Source organism: Pipra filicauda, unplaced genomic scaffold (genome assembly GCF_003945595.2).
Source record: "Pipra filicauda isolate LSUMZ 115617 unplaced genomic scaffold, ASM394559v2 scaffold82_size2718185_pilon, whole genome shotgun sequence".
In the NCBI taxonomy this organism is placed as follows: Eukaryota; Metazoa; Chordata; class Aves; order Passeriformes; family Pipridae; genus Pipra; species Pipra filicauda.
In genome coordinates, this window is record NW_024105009.1 from 260,962 (window position 1) to 282,421 (window position 21,460).

The window sequence follows — 21,460 nt, forward strand, 5'->3', positions numbered from 1 at the left end:
GGTAGTTCATTGTGGACCCTAATAAAAATCATCACCTACAGTAAATGTAGGGGCTAAAAAAAAAATAGTATAATGCAAAAGTATAAAAACATTGTTTCATTTATTACTTGATAAGACTATGTTATTTAAAAGAATATGTAAAAGAACAAAAATTCAGCACATCTATGAATTAGAGCCTATCTGTTTATCTTATGCTGCAGTTCTGGGATGTCCTATTTAGTTACTTCTTACTATCTAGTAGGATGACATTACACAAATGTGTAAAAGCAGAAAATTAAATAGAAGCCTGTTGTTTCTCTGTAAGACAACTTCATCCAGGATGGCACTAGCAAGGGCATTTGCAGATCTGTGTTAGACTGGAGCTTGAACAGCTGTAACTGCTGTATGAGAATTTGACCTAATGCTAAACATATTATTCAAAAGTGATACAATTATTTACAGCTGCAGTTGACCTTTCTTTTTAGAAGATGTTCTAGAGCTATTTCTCAGGTAGTTAAGGCTGTCTCTGGCTGAGGTCTGAGGTCAGGGTGTACAGTGTTTTCAGTGACAACATTGCCTGACTTCTGAAGGCTCAATAAGCTCAATGCCATCAACGTTCACATTCCCTAAAATTTGGAAGACTGTTTTAAATTACTCACCTTTCCTAGTCTGACTCTATTTGTGAATGACACGGGGGTGGATTTTTCACCATGGTGGTGGTATTTACTGTGTCTCTTTTATTTTACTGAGTGAACTACACTACATAACCTACAGCTGAAGCAAAGCTGTATTTCACTATCTGATTGTGGTTATGTCTGCTTTGTCACCTCCAAACTAAAGCTCCTTATCCAGCAGCTAAGTAAAAGTGGAGATGGACAAGAACAGAGTATTTTCCAAATACTTAATCTATGAAATCTCAGCCTGGGATATTGCAGGCCACTCCCTCCCTTCTCTGTTGGTGTCATTCTAGTACCTTCTGTCCTCAAATCCATCATTTTCGTGACGGAGATGAAAAAGCTGCTGGGAGATTAAAAATGGGCTGAGCAGTTTGTTTTGACTAATATGTATGATTGTAATTAGAGCAGACTTAAGCCTTCTACAGTTTGGGTAATCTCATTCAACCACAGCACAGTACTCTGAAAAGGGATAAAACCTATAAACAAATGCTACAGGTGCACTCAAAATTCTAGTAAAAATATTAAGAACTGTTTTAAACATTGGTCTGTCCTTGCCTAAATACCAAGGTAAGAATAACCATCCTCAGCTCAGTTTAAACACAAATCCCTCAATGTGCAATCACTGTTCAGCAATGAATGGCTTTTACACGTGTCCCATATGTTGCCATATTAGTGCTGGCACTAAGACACATTTTATTTCTATTTTATTATGAAAATGCTGAGGCCTTTTAGTTTTGACAGCTGAGATTATGTTTTTATTCTAAACCCACTGTCACAGAACTATATTAAAATTATATATATATATATTATATGTGTGTGTGCGTGTGACCTAACTGCAATTACTTGTCCAAAGAGGTCCAAACACTTGTCTTCAGTAAAATCCAAGTAACGTGGCATGGCTGTATATCACTAGAAAATTTCACTTCCACATGTGGAAGACCAAAATGACCTTGGATTATCAGACCAGGTTCAGCCCCACATGGTATTCCATAGGGATTTTGACTAGTGGCTTGCAATGAAATATGATTCGTTTCTTGCTGAGGCCTTAGGAAAATTCTAGTGCTCCAATGAAGAAGTTGCTTCCTCATGGAAATGGAGTCATTATGGACAGTCATTATTGACCTGAAGTATCAGTACCTTCAGCTGCATGGCACTAACACTGTTACAAATGCAACAGGCCAAGCCAACAATTTGCATGAATTCTGTTGTTCACATTTCAAACTTTCAGAGATGCTTGTGCACCGAGGGAAGGAAGGTTTTAGCATAAAATTCATGTGCTAAAATAAAGCAGGTGGCTGGTGCTGTGTTGGCCTCCACGAGAGCCAGAGGGTCTCAGACTGCAAGTGGAGAACTCATCGTTCAAACGCAAGTTTTTTTGCTCATTGAGCAAAAAACTTGTTTCCCTACTGTGTTGCCATCTGTCTTTGATTTGCATAGATATGAAGTATCTATCAAACAGTAATTAAAACTATTAAAAGAACAAAAAGATCTTTACCATAAAAAGCCAACCTATTACAGACCTTGCATTAATGATTTTTGCTTTCTAATCTACACAGCGAAGCAGAGAGGGAGTTAACACTATAAACCTCATGGTTTTGGGTTTTGTTAATCAAATGCTTGCATAGCCATAGAAATGTCAATTGCAACATTAAACTCTTTAATTAAGCTATTTATTTTGCTAATCTGCATTCTAATACAAGGTTGTCCTTTTTTAGATCATACTCCTGTACTAAGTCTTACGTTAAGGTTTGGTTCATAAAAGTGTATTTGTCATTATCAAGTTTTCTAAATTAAATATGAATCAAACACTTCAAATTAATTTTTTTTCCCAACTGATTTATTGTCCTGTTCACGTTTCCTTGCTTGCTTAGTGCTTAACAAAATTCAATGATCTAAACACTTTGCACCTGAATTTCACTGGATTATCAACTGCTACTTTTGTATTCTGTCAGGTGAAAGAAGGATTTGCTGCTTTACAGCAGAAGCAGAAGTCTTTTCCCGTGACTGTAACTCCAGCAAGAAGTGAAAAAGCACCCAGAGATGAGGACAGCTCTGCTCTTCAGAACTCCATTATACAAAACCAAATAGAGACTGAGAAATTCCTGAATTTGGAGATACTTCATTCAGCAAGAAAAAGAAAATATGAAGAAGGCCAGTGAAAATGAGTGTCAGGAGATAAGCATGTCTTTTAGGCATAGCCAGATCACTTACCTAAACCACATTTGTAGAGGTATTCCTATAGAATATGGTATATATGTGTACTTTCACGTTTAATACAGCATATAAACATTTCTTTTGTTCAAAAATTGATACAGTTCCTACTAATTATGTTAGTTCTGTTTCTGCAATCAAATTCAAGTTACTATTGGCTTTGCCCAAAGTTAAAAAGTTCCTAAGTTAATGTTTTAATATATGTTAAGTAAAATTAAACAACTGCTTAACTGTACCCTTTTCCTGTTGAGCAGAAGTTTTGGCTGAAATAGTTCAATTCATTTTCTCTGCCAGACTGCTCAGTTTTCAAGCAAGATCACATTCAACTGTTTCAGAATACAGTGGTTTCTACACTTACAACTAATTCCAGCAGTTCTGAGTGGCAGAAGAACAGAAAACTCTTCTGCTTACCTTTACTGCCAAATTATGTAAGCATATCTGTCCTAGTAGATTCTGTATCAATAAGGTTTCTTTCAACACTAAAGCACCAGGTATGATTACAGAGATAAGGCAGCAGATCTGGCTTCATAAAGCTTCACTTCTAACTGGGTCACTGTAGTGGGTTTCTCCTCCCTTGGAAGGGAAATTTTCTCTTACTTTACAATTACTTGCACTACATTTTTTGGACCTCCCTCCCTTCCTTCCCACGACTCTTGCAAAGAAAGATCCTCATACTGTAAACCTAAACATGAACAAAAGAACCAATATTGCCAGTTTGTTGCTGCTAATTATGTAAGAAAATCAACAGAAGATATTTTCCCATGGTAGTTTTATTGCCTTTTTCTTTTTGTGTTGCAATTTAAAATATTGAGCCTGTTTAAACCAATTGCATACATTTTTTAGAAACATTTCACAAATTGTCAAAGTTTTGAATAAAATTCCTCTATACTGATATTACTACGTCAAAAAAAATTCTTAGGTGTCTGAGAGACTGAGGAGACTGTTTTTCACTTGATTCAAATTTTGTTTCCAGGTGTTTAGAGTGTCATACAATTGCTGCCACTGCTGCTTTCCAAAAGTCCGATGTGTGCTGTGACTAGAGAAGTAAAACAAAATTGGAAGATGATTACAAGATGTCACACCTCATAATTCTTTTACAGCATTACTTCACTCTCACAAGCAAATGGGAAAATTTTTATTTTCTCTACAGAAAAGGCTTCCCTTTACCAGTTAAGAGAATTCTGTAGCCTTCCCAAATATTTAAAGCAACAACAGTCATTAGTATTCTTGTCACTATTAGGTCATTAAATGAAATGTGCTGGAAAGTAGGACTCTTTCATTAAATAAGCTAATCACATTCAGTGTGAGCTTTAATAAAATTATGATAAATAGCAACTATTTAACTACCAGCAATTGATAGGAACAATACCTGGCTCCTAGTTAAAATATTCTACAAATGTAAGTGAAATAATTAGAACACACTAAGTTCTGCAAAATGCTGAGAAGAATTAAGTCTTACCTGACAACAACTTTCCTCTGTGTCTGATCTATTTTGCAGTACACCATCTTTGTCTTTACAGCTGCAAAAAACCAGTGCTGTTTTAAGAAACGTTTTCGTGACAGTGCAAAGGTATTAAACCTCATAAAAAACTGTTCAAAATTAGATCAATACAAACATAAGAACATGGCAGTTCCCTTAACATGTTTTACTGTTGGTTTTAACAGCCTAGTAGGGCAGAAAAGCAAAATGATGTAACAAGATGAAGGTCATGCACGAATCCTATTGTTTTGTGCCAGTCTATTAAAGCAATATCCTGTACAGTTTTTATGAACTTCTCTCCCCTACAAACACATCCTGTTTTAATGACAGCAAACAAAACCAGATGACAAATTAAACCTGCAAACAATTTATTAGTTCTGTAAAGAATCACATGAGATGCGGTTCCCGTCACCGAGAAGAAAAACACTGTTTAAGACCCAGCAGTTAGGCATGTCTTTAAGCACGAAGCTGTGCAGCTCTATCGTGTAAAAAAGACAGAAAAATTAATATTTTTTCTGAATATTTCACATTAGCTTAGGAGACTATAAGAGGTGTTGTGCACGAGCAGTGTGTGAAGGGTGGTACTGCAGCTCTTACCGTCGATAACGAACGCTTCGACATCATCAGCTCCGATCTGAAGTTCCTGTTGCATTGTGTCAAAAGAGATTTCTTTGTTCTCTACAGCCATCCCCATGAAAGTAAGTAGCCTCATTTTTGCCATATTGTGTTCGTGCAACAAGCCTGAGTAAAAGTGTTGATAGTTTAATTAATTATAGTTCATATCAATAATTTGCTTTCCATGCTATTTTTACTATAAAACTTCCAATAATTGATTTCATATCAATAAATATTCCACCTTTCCTTATCAACAGGGTTTTTGAGGTAAAATATCAAATCCCGCGTTTTCCTGTCTTTTGCTAAAATAGCTGTTTTAGTTGTGAATTCATCAAGACTCAGCACATAGGGGTTTTTTTGAGCAGTAAAAACATCACCTTAAGAGAATTTTAGGTGGTGAGCATGCAAGTGAATTTTTCAGTTGCATCACCTGGAAGAACAACAATGCAACAACAAATGGAGAGTACGTGGCTGGTAACGTCAAAACCTTCCTTCAGCCTCACCACTCACTCTCATGTAGTTTCTGGAAAATAAACCTCTCACAGTAATGGTTTAGGAACATAACATTGTGGTGCCAGAAGAATGTGGTTTGGTACTGAATTAACTGTCTGTACCACAGCAAAGCAAACATCACGAGCCCCATATGTGCTTACAGCATCCACTGTGGCAAAGGAAAGTGCTCTCCAAAACCAGCAGAACAGATACTCAAGTCAGGGTACATCTTTTACATGATGTTGCATGAATGGCAACACAAGGAATTGAGCCAAGGGCTTGCACATCTAAATCAGAGACCATTTTCTTGGAAAAAAGTCTAAGTCGGCCAAAAGACATTGAGATGAAACAAGGCATTTCTTAATCCTGAGTTCCATGAGGAACCAACTAAGGCTCTGTGGAAGTTTCTTTAAAATGAATGTCACTCATTTTGTTCCAGAATGACCTTATAAACATCCACATTGCTTCAGTAAATATTTAAGTTTGGAATTTATAACACCCATGCACTAACAGGAAAGCACATTAGTGCAGGGCATCATGTTGTGTTAATTAGCTGTAATTATGATGCAGGTTCCCTGTTTGGCACCGATTCAACAAAAATCACCATAATTCATACGAACGAGGAGCACCAGCAACTATACCTAACTGGGTTCAATGGAACTCTACAAGCATCAAAAAATCAATTAGCACACATTAACCCTAATTAACAAATGCAAATGAGATGCTGATTAACTTTCCGAAAAAGACTGCTGATAATACCAGATTAACTGTGGCCATGTTAGGGCGATTCAGTTGACACAGATAATGCTACTGGCTGGCCCAAGTTGTCAGCATTAATAAAACAACAAATTGTAACAAACTGATGCCACCTGTAGGAGCCTTTGCTTGCAGGGCTTTTGTGGGCCAGTTGTAACTGGTCCTGATCCAGGAAAGGTTACAACTACACCACTGAAATCCTATCATTAAATACCCTTTATTTTAAAGCCTGGTATCTTGGCAAGTAATTTAAAAAAAAAAAAGAAAAAAATCTGTAAGGCATGGTTAAAAATTCGGGACCAGATTGTTTTTGAATGCCTCGTCTAATAAGTGGATTGTTGTGCCTACCAAACTGCCCTTGTTTTTCAAAGGCTTGGCTGAACCGCTCAGTTCCCAGCAGCACCATCTGTGCTGCCCCCGAGTCTCTGCCTGTCCACTGCTCAAAGACACACAGAATTTCTCAGTACACCATATAAAGCAGGTAAGAAATCAAGGCAAGTGGAAGACAAGACTGTCTTTCAAAACAGTTACACAGATATTAAAGGATTTTACTAAGGTTCTGTGAATCGCAGATATATTTAGAGTTCACACGCCGTGAATTCACAGAGGGAAACGTAAACAGGGAGGCAAAGCAAAAGAAATCATGACTATTGTGTATGATACGATTAATGCTACATATGTCTGTAGTTAATCTTCCATAAATTTATTCAAATGTTAGTGTAACATTCAGCAAATACTTCTGTGGACAAATAACTAACAGATAAGCCATCTCAATACACAAAAATAATTACAATATAAAACCTGCTTTCCCCTGAGAGAGAAAAAGCATACGATGTCTGCACAACTAATGTTCAAGTACACGTGACAGAAAGTACACTAACCCTATATACATATTTACAAGCTACCAAAAACTTGCTGCTAATTTTATCCACCAAAAATCTCACTGATATTTCCATCATTTTAATCCCCAAAGTACCACCATTTTAAGCCTTGGAGGGTAATTATTCTCAAAATTGTATCACACTCCATTAAACAAAATAATGCATGTGTTAAAAGGCTGCAGTAAACTCTGTTTTATCAAAACTATGCCTTTCCTCAAATGCATTCAGCCAATGCTCAAGTGTCATTTCAAAATCAAAATTATAAAAAAAAAATCGTATTTTTATGGAAACATTTATTCATTACCAATATGTCAAAACCTTAATGCAGTAATAAAAAAATCTGCATCATTGAGCAATTTCTGCATTGTCACTGACCCCTGTCCTAAAAAGCTGGAATATAAAAAACGTAATTTTAATGCATGCAATAGCTTATGAACCAGTGCTCCTTTGAAACAGTCAATTACACATCAACGGGGGAGTGTCAAAGTGTTAATTACTACTCCTTTTTTCCACAGTGTGTAAATAAAGAGGGTGCTGACATTAACATTCCATCACATTGCTTCATGTGATGAAACAAATTAACTGGGACAGACTGTGGCTTGCCAGGTCTAATGCATCAGCACATGCAGACACACACACACACACACACACACACACACAGTTTGCATGTTTTAGCTCACTGTTCAGCAGAAGGATTTGCTGTTATATAAAGTTATTCATCATAAAAAAAAAATTAGAACAAGCTGGTGGTTTACTCAATAATGTTGTGATCTCAAGCCTAGCCCAGAGTATGAATGGACTAAAACTCCCCTCCTGAAAGCTTTAAGAGAAAAAACAGTGGGTAGAAGCACAGTTCTCTTCCAAACCCATAAAGCAGCTTGGTTTAGTAGAACAAACCACAGTTAGATGGTCCAATTATGATCTAGCAGAGATTACAGTCTACAAACTCTAATCCATTCTTACAAACTCCTATTACATTTCCTTGGCTTCAATAGATGGGCTCAAAATGAAGCACTCTGTGACTTCCATATCTTAAGCCACATAAATAGTCAGAAATGTAATGATGTGAAAACTTACCAAGGGAGTCAATGAAGTCTTTGTTGTTCTGATAAAACTTGACATAGGATGCTAGTTTAGCACTTACAAAAATTGTCAAAAGCTAGAAGATGGAAAACAAATAGAAGAACAGTTTAAATATTTATCTTAGTTTCTCTCCCTACAGGCTGGACAGATATAAACTACTGGTAATTGAACACAGGAATAAACTGTCTAGAGCTAAAATTCTGTCTCCAATAGCTGTGGACAATCTGTACTGAGCTTAGTTCCTTTTCTCAGACTTGAAAGGCAGATTTTGTACAGAACTCATGTGAGGGCAGGACTTGTAAATGAGTTTCTGAAACTTTGAAAGGAAACATTCACATGCAATTTTTTTAAATTCTGAAGACATTAAAAGAAATAGCACATGGCAGCTCAGGATTACTGACAAAGATATAACTATCCCAATGGATTTCGAAAGACACTAATAAAACAAAGCACTCTACAGGTAGAGTGCTAAAACCAAAGTTACTTACATCGTGAATGAGTTCCCCTTCCAAAAATTTGACTGGTTTTAAGGCAAGAAGATGATCAAAGAGAAAGGTATTTGGATCCTTCAATGCTCGTACAATACATCTAATTAGAAAAGGAAAATGGTTACTTTTGCAGCAATACATATTTTTATGACTAAGTGCAATTCAATTTGTTGTTCCTTGCTTTCTAGGAAACACCCAAGGGTTTTCAACTGGTCTTATATTTAAGACATGTCACATTCCAATTTTAATCTTCATTTTATAGATGGAAAAAAGCAAGGAACAGAAAGCATTAAGTAATTTGCCCACAAATGAAATGTGCCAGGTGGTAACACCACAGATTCACCCTACTGCTTCCATCTATGCATTTATTTCCAGCCCAGCCTTCATTCCTAGAGGCATTTTTATCGTCCTCCAAAAATTTCATAGAATTAAGTTGTTTAGGAAGATTAATTATACTCGAATATGTGACCCCAACACCAAACAGTGCAAGGCCTATGATTTATTAGTTGCAGCTCCAGCCTACAAACAGCCCTGTGTGTTTCTAGGATGCCAGATGAAAGCTTTTGTCAGCAGCACATCAGAGGCCTCGGTGCTCCACTCCTGATGGCCCAGCCCACAGCCCTTCCACACATGGAACATCAGGAGAACCCAAGGAGCACCCACGCTCTGCCTGGACACAGCACGACACCAGCTCTGGGCACACGTGTCCCTGCAGATGGGACAGCCCCAGGTCACTGCAGGGGACCCAATGAAGTTCTCACTTATGCACAGACACTCAAATTTTCAAAAGGATTCATCCTGATTTTCTTCCATGGTTAAGGATAAACAACTCCCTTGAGAACTACTGGTTGTACACACCTGGCAGAGCTACACAACTTATTAAAAAACTAATCTCTAAGGAAAATCATGACTGATAGAACATCAAAATCCAAGCTTTTACTCATTTTAGCCAGTGGGGAAATTACAGTTCTGAATCAATTTAGTACAGCTTGTCCAACAAGTAAGTTTATTTCTGTGCAGTTCACATCCTTCATACTTGCCCACAGAGAAGAGAGCAAGAATGTCTTTCCAACAGAAAGTTCTATTTGAAAAGAAAACTCAAGTTTAGATAATAAAACATGCAGTAAGCAAAAAATCTGAAATAAAGGATACCAGTTCAAACTTTGATTGCACAGTTGATGTAAACAAAGTCCTTACCCAGGGCTGATCTCTCTCAGCAGTGACCAGAAATGCTCCTGTGCACTTGCACACTGGAGTAAACCTGGCTCTGCCCACAAACCACCACACCTCTGCAGACTGCACAGGTTAACTCTTGACTGAGTCAGCAGTGCTACAGAACAGAGGCTGGGGCAGGGCCTTTGCCTGCCAGGCCATTCAGGCAATCAAAATAGTTTGTCAGTTGAGAAAAAACTACTTTTAAGGAAACTGGGAGGTCAGTATTACCTGTGAGCATCAACTCTAGCCTGGGAAGCGTTGTCCTCTGTGTAACTTCCCAGTAGCTCCACCATTACTTTTGCTGCAGTGTCACTATAGGAAAAAAAAATAAAGTTACCTCAAGATTGCTGAAAAAATAGTTCAAACGAGACACTCAAATATTTAAATAATTCCATTATGATGTTATAGGTCAAATTAAATTACACTTGAAAAAGATGTAGATGATTCATTTTGATTCTAGTGGAGAGAACAAATTAACTAGATGTATTCTTTTCAATTCTTGTTCTACAAAATGTTTATCTTCACCCTTCATTTCATTCTCTTAAATTGATAAATTACCTGCTGGTTATGGAAAAAGCTTTCTGAGCTAGGAACAGCTTTATATGGTTCACTAGAATGCTCCTCTTATGCACATCTGGATTTAATCATTGCAGAATAAGTAGCGCTGCAAAGTTTATTTCAAATGTAAAATGGCACATCTTAAGGAATATTTATGGTCAGGAAAATGACTGTATAAGAGCTGCTTTCTTCTTTCACAGAATCTCTCTTCAAGTATTCAGAGTGGAGCTGCTCATTTTACTGACACAATTACACAGCCAGCAATTAAACTGGTTCAGGCTGTTGGGAAGCAAACAGCTTCCAACACTGCTCTGACAGACTGACTTTGGAAAAACAACTCATTCTCAGCCTTGTCTACCCAGATTATTTGGTAAACAACATCAGTGTTACTGCAAACCAGCTCTGAGACCGTTATAGTGTCATTTAACAGAGTTTGATTTATTTACCACTAACGAGGTCAGCAATTGCTGATGCTTTTTACAAAATTTTCAGCAAAAAACATACACAATCTACGTGCTGTGTGTATACACACACAGAGCTATATCCTATTTCTCACAGAATTCTTGTTAACTCTTACAGTAGAAGGCTGTGTCAGTTCTTCTTACAGAGAACAGATTTTGCTGATGCCGTGTCACTACCTCCTTTGAACAAGACAGGGTGTGGATGTGGATACGACCAGAACTCCACGTGAGAGCACAACCCAACTCAGCACTGTGAGCATGTGCTTTGCAGAAGTCTCCATGCACAGACACACTGGTGACTGCCCTCCCAAGAGGTACTTTCTCAGTGGGGGAAGGCTGGATACTACTCTCCAGAGCTGCAGTGTAAAGTGAAGCTCTTCCCCTCAAAGTAGCTCATTTGCAGACACAGCAAATTTTTCCTACGTGGTCTAAAAGCATAGACAATTTTCCTTAAAACAAACAAACTGCAAGAATAAAGTTTTTAAATTCACTTTAATTACTTAAGTTAATGGCATAAACTGCACAGGGAAGGAGCACAAAAACACAACACACCCAATATGTTCTGTGCTGTGACAGAGGTTTAACCCATACAGCAGCACAGGTCTGAATGGTTTCTGCAGTACAATAACACTATCTTTATATGGGTATTTATTTCAAATCTCACCATACTAATGTCTGACAACCACTCTCTAGGGAGAGGTTTGTTCTCTTAGAGAATTTACCAGATCTCAGAGATGTGCAGTACAAATATTAACACATCATGAGCACTATAAAATCTGAACGTCCACTGAATGATGACAGTTTGTGCCCAAGGCAGGGGAATTTTCTATAGGTCCCAGAACATTCCAGAACCACGTTCAGGGATGTAAGCTTGAATGAAACATTTGTTTTAAAACTCCAGCAAGAGGTCAGCTTATGTTTTGTCACGGCAACCAGTACTATGTAGAGGAACTGACAGCTCTATATCAGTGAAAAAAAAAATCACTTAGACAGCTTTACATATGAGAGAAGCATGTACATGTAAGTAAGCCTATGACAGACCATGATTTTAGCACTGGTGAAATCAACACTAGATGTTCCAGTGGAGAGAAAGGACTAGTCTAATACAGACATGGTATAGACATTTAAACAAAGAATCTCAGCTCACGTGCTATTCAACCTAACAATACACAACTCTTTATTTAACAGAAGCTTCCAGGAGTTGTCTAGTACACTTCAGACCTATGTTACAGTTTTCTGGAGCTTTTCCTCTCCTAATCTTCCCCTTAGGAGCAAAAATTGAAAACTATCACTTAACTAATTTCAAATAGTATTTGCGACACCCCCTCCTTCTTTTTTTTTGAAGTGGGGAAGCAATGGAGTCTTTCACTTGTATCTCTAGGAAACATCAGAAGGCTACAAGACAATCATTCCCAAACTTCCTGTGCTAAATTTTTGTGAGCCTCAGCAAATATGGCAGGCCTTTAGTCTTACTCATTCTATTCAGTGTCAGGTTACTACCATAAATAAGGACTAATACAGATCACTATTTTACTAAAAGCTCATTGCTAAATGTGTTTCACCTAACATGCAAATGTGAACATTTTTTCTAGCATTTACAAAAGTGCTCTTGGCTCCACTTGCCATCTAGATGCATAAATTGACAAAAAGCCAGTGAGAATTAAAGAGTGATGGGAGATAAAAGGAAGGAAAAAAAAACCACAACAAAACATTCAGAGACGTAGTAGGATGTTGGGAGTCCCACTACATTACCTGATATTAAATGGAACTAAAATTAAATGAAACAATTAGTTTGCAGGTGCCTGACATGATGAGCTTTTTGCTACAGGTATGAATAACCAGACTTGCCAGACCTGTTTGAATTTAACTTGGGCAGGACTAATGCTGCTCTGAATCCTGCCAGGTCAAAGGCAGAGACCAGCTGGAAGCTGCATCAGGCTGGCTGGAAAAGATTTGATACAACAAGCTTTCACCTGACACCACAGGAAGAGGGATACCACACATAACATCTGCATTCAGGAGCTACCCATCTATAAACTACCAACTTATCCACTGGGAGATAGTTTATCAGCTATGAAAAACCGTCTCTTTGCCATACTGAGCAAAGGTTAAACATAAACAAACAAAAAAATTCATTTGTATTCAATAACGCCGTTATTTTCCCTTGATTATAAAATCAACGTGATAACTGAGGTATGATTTTTATTTCTTATTTTTCAGTTCCCACTTATCTTCCCATACCGCTAGATAGAGCAACATTCCTCAGTGCTACAGCTGGAATGCTGCTGTGAGTTTCCCATACTATTGCAAACACTGCCCACTGATCCAGGAGAGTGAACCAGGTCAAAGGTGCCAGGGTCACTTCTTGTTTTCTTTTCTGGAGAGAAGAGCAAGCGCTCTGAAACACTGCTCTGTTCAGTGCACAGCTTGCTGCAACTGATGGTAAGGACATGGAGTGAGGGAGTAATGTCTTACAGGGTTTGGGGAAGGTTTTAATGCCTAACTTAAAAATATCACCTATGATTGGTGAGCAAAAACCATTTAGTAGCAAGGTTACAAGGCAGCAGTGGAAACAAAACCTAGAAGTTGAATCCACTGATTTGACAGCAAGACTAGCTAAACATAGTTAGCTCTTGGTTATGGGAGTTAAACTAGTTAAAGCCTCACAATAAATCAACAGAATGAGAAATTTTTAAAAGAGTAGGAGCATTATCAGTGTAATATTTCTGAAACAAAGTAAGCACCAAGCCGTGGCTGAGATCTGTGATTAACATTTCTGAGTTTATTTTGGCCATCTGAGATCTGCCATACAGTTCTATCCACGCAAGAGCATTTTAACGTTACCAACGGGAATTCTCAGTAATGCAGCTGACAGTGTAACTACTCCGTGAGGATTAATCACCCCTAAACTGAGGTTAGTTAAAGATGATCCTGCTGCGCTGATGCAGCATTTCCAGGCTAATTTCAGCAGGCCAGAATAAGCCAACTTGTCTGACAGAAGGAACTCTTCTCCACCTGTGACAGCTTCACACTTGCCTTTTCTAACCCCTAGCAAGGTCACGTCCCCAGCCCAACCCACTGTGCAGCCACACAGATGCTACACCAGCACAAACACAGGTACTGGCAGCAGGAGGGGACAGGCAGGAACAGGGGGACAGGACAGAACCCCTTCCTTCTGCAGCAGCACAAGGTTATGCAAATGTAGGAAATGCAAGCCCAGTTCTGGTACCAATGTGAGCCAGCAGTGGAGAGGTCCTGGTGCTGCCTCACTACAAACATCGAAAAAACCTAGAAAAGTAACTCAGAAAATAGACTGAAAGGACAGGGCAGGGGGAAGCAACACACACACCACATCCCCATCCCAAACTGCAGGGACAGTTTAGATAGGCTCCAACTGTTGTGGAACTACATGCTGACACTACTGGATCCCAGCCCATGTGTGCAGCCCTGGCCAAAGCAGTCAATACACTTATCACATCTGTAAGATAAACTGATGACAGCTCTCACTTAAGGCTTGCATTAATTTACAGGCACGACACACACAGGATTACTTTACATGCCAGAAGACAGTGGTCTGCCAAGTTTGTTAGATCAAAGATGATCCAGGATAATAATTCAAAATGGCCAAGCAGGTATTCTGTGGACATTAATTTCCATGACTAGTGGAAAGCTCTGTCCTAAACGTAATGTTTACTTAAAAAGACTGATTCTGTTTGCTGTGATTGATAAGCCTCCCCACATCATTAAGTAAGAGATAGCACTACCATGCACTAAAATGTCAGAAGTGCAATTAAATAATAAACTTGGCATTATGCTACAATGCTCTAAGATTAGTATTTATAGAAAGGAATAGTGTTATTTTGTGAGTCTGTAGTTTGCAGCTAATTCCCTACTAACTTTAATTTTCTTGGGAATACTGGTTTAATATAAGACTGCTTGAAAACACCAAAAAAACCCCACCCGAGTATATTTGGACTGAATTATCAGTAAAGGTTAATTTTAAAAGTGGTGTGAGAAACACTTTCCTTATAGATCACCTACAGTACATCAACTTATAATACACAGTTATCTAGTATCTATGACTTGTCTTTTATACCTTTTCTTGCAGTCTACTAGGACATCATAGAGCAGTCTCAGCAGAGTATGCTTTTTCTCTGTGGCCAGATTCCAGTCAGAAATCCATTTTCGGACCTAGGCAAAATACAAATGAAAAAGAAGCATTGGGGTAAAGACTAAAATAACACTGTTAATATTTTTCATTTTCTCTCTACTAGAAAAGGATTTTAAGTTTCATGCACAGGGATTTCTCTTTTAGGTCCTCTGAGTCTCAGGCTGTCCATGCAGAACCTGGAAGCTTTCCTGGGAGAGGCCAAAAGTCTGTGCTCTCCATGTTACTTCCTAAATAAGGATGAGTGATTCTCATACATGTTGATTCCAGAGCAAGAGATGAGAACTTGACTGCTCACTCCTGATCAAAGCTTCTCAGTTTGATTTCTATCACAGGAATCAAACAGACACACCTAAATACGATCAGCATCAGAAGTGAGGAATAAATAGCAACTTCACTTCGATTCTGTAGCCAGGCCTTTAAAAGATAAATTCTGTATTCTGTGTTTCTTATTTAGAATCATAGAATGGTTTGGGTTGGAAGGAACCTGAAAGATCATCTAATTTCAAGTCCCTGCCACGGGCAGGAATGCCATCCACTAGATTACGTTGCTCAGAGCCCCATCCAGCCTGGCCTTGGAACACTGCCAGGGATGGGGTATCCACAGCTTTTCTGGGCAACCTGTTCAGTGCTTCACTACCCTCACAGTCGAGAATTTATTCTTAACATCTAAAATCTCAATCTCCCCTCTTTTAGTTTAAAACCATTACCCCTTGCCCTATCACTACTTGCCCACGTCAGAAGTCGCCCTCCCCCTTTTTAATAAGCCCTCTTTAAAGTAGAAGGCCGCAACAAGGGCACCCCAGAGCCTTCTCTTCTCCAGGCTGAACAACCCCAATTCTCTCATTCTTTCCTCGTAGGAGAGGTGTTGCATTTCCCTAATCAGCTTCCTGGCAACATCACTAGGCTCTGGCAGTGTGTAACAGAGACAGTCTGTATCAGCTCTGACTAATGTTCACTGAGGTGCAACACAGTTAAGGCCTCAACTCGAAGGCCTTAACATGAATTACCTGATCTAGTTCAGTTGGAATGTACTGGATGGCACCACAGGACGAGGCCACTTTGAGAAGGCTGCAGTACACTGTGTACCTCACAGGAGTGTTCTTGTCCATGCCATGGAAGAGGTTGCTCAGGCTACACCGCAGACAAGGAAAAACGGAGTTAAAGAGGTTTCAAAAAACATCACTGCAGTGCAGGCAAATGGTCCCATTAAGATACATGCTAGTACAGACAAAGCACACCTGGCTGCACCTTACGATCCTGATGAATTGTAACAGCTTCCAGTTTTGTAATTGTTTTCAGCCAAGAAGCTGAAAAACATGCATTTTAATTTTCTAATACCCAAGGGGAAAAACCTATCTATTGGTACTTCTATTTTATGATAAAGAAGGTAAAAAGAGAGTGCTTCCTGCAACAGAGAGACAGACACCCCACACTTTGATTTAAAGATATACAAGATAATCCTTCCTCTTTAGAGGCACAATTGCTTTGCAAGGGGCCATTGTCCCACTTTCCTCTGTACAATACTTACAGCTGCAGTCTAAGAGATGGGCGCTCTCCTTCCCGAAATTTTACTAACTTCTCACACAGGTTTTCAATCAGTGCCTCTTGTTTGTCAGGTTCCAGGATAAGAAGCAAAGAGACTACACTGTTCATCACACTCTCAACATCTGCATAAAACAAAACAGAGAGCTGCTGAAAACTGCAAGCAACAGTTTTATCATCAGTAGCTACCTACTGCTGGAGAGTTACTTCTGCTATGAATGATGATTTTCCAACAGCAAGAACTGTAAAAGAGAGAAAATGCCAAGATAACCAACCTGGATATTCATTAGAATGTACCAGAGACTTGGCTCAAGTGGTCTTAGACCAACACATCTCCATGTAAGAATTACCACTCTAAGGTCAACACCGAACGTGGTATTTGATATCAGGCTTGCTCTGAATTCTGTTTACACATAAGAGAAATCAGAGGAGCTTCAGGTTTTGGTCTTAAAAACAGTGGCTTCCTCCTGCACATCCAGAAAACTGCCCAGAGTTCTACAGTGAAAATACTAACACCTAGTGCTCAACTACAGTAAAACATTCCACCAGCAGAAGGGATTCCCAGACCACAGGGAAAATGCCCACAGGAAGAATGAAGCATATTCAAAATCCTCCCTGGCTCCTGTTTTAAGTGTAGTGTTCCATCCTTCCCAAACAGAGCCAGACAGGTCTTGTGTTTCCTTTTCAGTCTGCCCAAATATCAGTCATAGAAAGGATAAGAACAAAATTCATTACACGTGGAATATACTTATTCCCCAAAATATCTGAGCATCAAAAAGCAGAGCAATAAGCTGCTCCAGTATTTCCTACTCATTTGCCTACAGTAAAAAGCAACATAAAAAATAACCTCAAGTTGTCCTTCTTAGATGAACCAAGCATTCTTTCAAACAACACATATTATTCATACTAGCAGTTGATTTTTCACATGTAAAAGTTTTAGATGGAATTTGCATATTGGTACAGAGCACAGCAGGCACAGGAAGATCACTGAAGGCCACTGCAGCATTATCAGTGTTATTAAAAAATATTAGCAGTTTCTAAGGATCTACAGCCCTAACTCAAAGAGTTACTGACTACTGAAAATCACCGTGCTTCAGACAATAATAATCATTTCATGTTTAGGACTTAAACTTTCTATTTACAGATATCCAGGCCTAATTTTTGTTGTTACTTTAATTTTTCCTGATCTGCAGCATCACAGCCACTATTTGACAGTGAGTCTTACTTTTATAATACTTTTTCTTTTCCAGAGAGAAAACCCTGTTTTACATAAACCTTGCTATGCCCTCAGGCGTACAAGGCACAGTCGAGCTCCATTTCTGACTTTCTTCAAAGGGCTCTGGATGTTTGGAGAAGGGAGGGGCAGCGAGTACATGCAAATTTTCCATGGCAACGATGGAAATGAGCAGTTCCAGTTTCATGAAGGTATATGGCTTGTGTATTAACACGTGCTACACACTTCTAAACTCTGCCAGCTCTTACTGTTTGACAGCATTAGTGGTGATGTTCAGCAAAACCAACAAGACTCAAAGGGGCAAACCTTTGTCATCCTCTTTCAGGCACACATCACACACTTCAATGATCTGTGCCAAGTCCACATGGAGTCCACCTTCAGCGTTTTCTTCAGAGATTTCTGCTCCTTTGGATTTCAGGTAAGCTCGCAGTTCTGCAGCCTTAAAAAAAAAGGAAGACAGTACAAAACAAAACAGTTGTTTTGTGAACAGCAAGGTCGAAGTAACTAAATTTCATACAGATTTTTGTTCTGCAACCAATCCTCTGCCCCCAGCACTCACTCACACTTCCTCTTACTGCTCCCTGCCACCCTGTACCCTACAACACTCCCTTTCCTTCACTTTAGGGTAGAACCCACAGACCAATTTGGTGGAAGATTGTAGCACTTGCTAGAGCTGGTTTGTCAGTGACTGAATAGGTCACACAACTGTTGGACTTTCTTATAGTGTGAAGGTGTCACTTACAACTGGTTCCTGCACAGCAGACCTAGTAAGTTTTTGTGACAAAGATGCTTTCTTACGAATTTTTATTACCTTTTACTCCCTCTGAAAACTTTAAACAGTAAAACCCCTTAGTTGCTTCTTCAGAAATGGGAGGTATAAACCAGAAAAAGGGTATAAATTTTAGAGAGATCAGAACTTACAGTCTTCACACAACTTTAAAGACAGCTTCCAATTTATCACAGAACGGTTTGTGTTGGAAAGGGCCTCAAAGATCATCTTGTTCCAACCTCGCTGCCATGGACAGGGAACCTTCCAATAGACCAGGTTGCTCAGAGCCCCCTCCAACCTGGTCTTAAAATGCTACAACCTGCCTTACACTGTTAGGATTTAAACCTGCACTAAGAAAACACCTTTTCCTCAGCGACATGCCTTTGCATTAGCTTCACAATCCACAGTTTCAGCAGCAAAACCATAACCCTTAAAAAAAAACAGTTTGTTTTGTGTGAGGCCACGCAACGTTTGGCACAGGGCACCTCTGACCAGGATGCTGCTGTGATGACCACAAGTGTCATTTACATCCAGTTCAAAGCCAAACCATTACAGAACCATCAGATACAGCTAAATTAATGCTCTGGGACCCTTTGCTGCACCGAGGATGTTTCAAATCAACGACTTGATAGAGCTGTACCATTATGAGGAGAGGCTGAGGGAGCTGGGGCTGTTCAGCCTGGAGAAGAGGAGGCTCAGGGGAGACCCCATCACTCTCTGCAACTCCCTGACAGGAGGTTGTAGCCAGGTGGGGGTTGGTCTCTTTTCCCAGGCAACGATCAGCAAGACAAGAGAGCATGGTCTCAAGTTGTGCCAGGGGAGGTTTAGGTTAGATATTAGAAAGAATTTCTTTACAGAGAGGCTGGTCAGACATTGGAATGGGCTGCCCAGGGAAGTGGTGGATTCTCCGTCCCTGGAGATTTTTAAAAAGAGACTGGACGTGGCACTTAGTGCCATAGTCTAGTAACTGCAGCGGGGTTGGATCAAGGGTTGGACTTGATGATCTCGGAGGTCCCTTCCAACCCAGCTGATTCTACGATTCTATGAAAAGTGGATGAAGGCTGTGTGTGCATTTCTTGCAGACGTCCAGCTGTGTGTATATGCACCACCTCAAAGACACTGGCATCAACAAACCCGAAACTCCAAGGTCACAACAAAGAAGCAGCCCAAAGACGAAACTCCCAGTTCCCACGCCCGTAGCACCGAGAATCCCGCAAAACCAAGGCGCGCAAGTAACGCCCATATGCGAACCGTCTTATCCTAAATAAAAAGAAGCGGTGGGAGGGCTGAAAACAACATGATGAGCACTGAAGAGGGAGCAGCAAACACAGCAATTACGTTCAGTGTCTCTAAATCGCCCGTTTGATCTCGGTGGGGAAGAGCCCGGAGGAGCCCACGGACTGCCCGCGGCCCCGGCGGGGCAGCTCCCGCCGCCGCCGCCTCCCCCCGGCCCGGCGCGGCCCCCCCGGCCCGGCCCAGCCTCTGCCGCGGTGCGGGCGCTGACCTGATCCTCCTCGGTGATGTCGATGAAGGCCGGGACGCTCATGGCTCCGAGCACGCCGCGCTCCGGAAAGGCGGATCGGCTTCCGCCGCCGCGCCCGCCCGGCTCCCCTTCCGCTTCCCGCTGCCGGCGGGCGGGGCCGCCATTCCACCGCCCTCCCAGCGCCCTCCCACAGCCCGGCCCTGCGTCTGCTCCTGCCCCGTGCCCGGGCGGAGTCTGCGGCCCAGCCGCGGCACCCGCTGCCCCCCTTCCCTCGTTAACAGTTTAAGTGCGTTCCTAGTGATTTTTCCTGGGACGGGATGAATAACAAGACTTCGTTTAGGCGTGTCGGGAGCGAAAGGCGGTCGGACCAGATGCCAGTCCCCTGATCGTTACTTTGCCTCAGCCCCTGAGCTCGCACTTGCAGTTAAAAAGTGGCGAGCCGCCGCTCGGTGTTGCCAGTGTGTCCCACGTGTGTTCTCCCTAAAGAAATTTCCCGTTCGGCTCAGGAAGGACCCCCACGAACATAGGTTGACTTTCCCCGTGTTGCAAAGGCTAAAATGAAAACAAAGAAAATTGTAAAATCGCTGAGGTCGGATCCAAGATCACCATGACCAAGCAGTGACCCAGCACTGCCGTGTTTACCTCTGAACCGTGTCCCCAGGCGCCACATGCAGGTGTTTTTTGGACACTTCCAGTGATGGTGACTCCACCACTTCCCATTCCGGTACCTGGCCACCCTTTCAGTGAAGAAGTGTTTCATAATATCCAATCTAAACCTGCCCTGGTGCAACCTGAGGCTGTTTCCTCTTGTCCTGCCCCCTGTTACCTGGGAGAAGAGGCAGATATCCGCCTCACTGCCACCTCCTTCCAGGTTGTTGGTCGCACCTCTCAGTGCCTTCCTGGTGTTGCCTCCGTTTAGCAAAGAGAGACTGCTCTGCTGTCAATGAAACACTCAGCCCCAGTTTTACCAGTGAGATTTGAGATTTAAATATGGAAACACAACTAAAAAGGGGCCTTAAGCACAATACTGGGTGTTCTCAGTGGTTTGTATTTAGAAATTCAGAGACTCATCGAGTATCAATGACAGCCTTGGAGTTTTCAGAGGGATTTGCCAATATATTGGAAGGTAACTAAAAAGAACTAGCAACTGATAATGAACACGAGGTATCTATTTAAAAGGATTCCACTGCAGACAGTTGCTGTGCTTGAAAAGTATTTTTGTTGTCCTGGAAATTCCCTATGAAAATCTTCATCCCAGTGGTTGGTGGGCGGGAGTTCCACCCCTTCTGCAAAAGCTGAAAAGAATTAATTCTGCTGTGGAGTTGACGGACAATTTGTAGGGATATAAAATCCCTACTCTGAGGG

The 21,460-nt window shown here is 40.6% G+C and overlaps 2 protein-coding genes and 1 long non-coding RNA gene across 11 annotated transcripts in view; 2 read left to right on the plus strand and 1 right to left on the minus strand.

Annotated features, from left to right (window-relative positions):
- Nucleotides 1-3,761, plus strand: part of CCDC73 (coiled-coil domain containing 73) — a 65,264-nt gene extending 61,503 nt beyond the window's left edge. For all 9 annotated transcript variants that reach the window (XM_027735771.2, XM_027735767.2, XM_027735777.2 and 6 more), the window contains one exon: nucleotides 2,609-3,761. In XM_027735771.2, the coding sequence (XP_027591572.2) occupies nucleotides 2,609-2,815 (207 nt within the window). In that variant the 3' untranslated portion in view covers nucleotides 2,816-3,761. The remainder of the gene's footprint in view (nucleotides 1-2,608) is intronic.
- On the minus strand, nucleotides 3,620-20,236 carry EIF3M (eukaryotic translation initiation factor 3 subunit M). The gene is made up of 11 exons (XM_027735787.2): nucleotides 20,117-20,236; nucleotides 18,150-18,282; nucleotides 16,596-16,734; nucleotides 16,075-16,198; nucleotides 14,993-15,087; nucleotides 10,106-10,189; nucleotides 8,663-8,762; nucleotides 8,169-8,250; nucleotides 4,945-5,088; nucleotides 4,327-4,387; nucleotides 3,620-3,903 (listed from the first exon to the last, which is right to left on the minus strand). Exons 1-11 carry the CDS (start codon nucleotides 20,156-20,158, stop codon nucleotides 3,783-3,785), a joined length of 1,125 nt encoding a protein of 374 aa, XP_027591588.1. The 5' UTR covers nucleotides 20,159-20,236; the 3' UTR covers nucleotides 3,620-3,782.
- A 660-nt stretch (nucleotides 20,237-20,896) lies between these two features.
- LOC113995586 overlaps nucleotides 20,897-21,460 on the plus strand; it is a 50,170-nt gene continuing 49,606 nt past the window's right edge. Inside the window, exon 1 of the long non-coding RNA XR_005566939.1 lies at nucleotides 20,897-21,221. This is a non-coding gene — a long non-coding RNA (uncharacterized LOC113995586). The remainder of the gene's footprint in view (nucleotides 21,222-21,460) is intronic.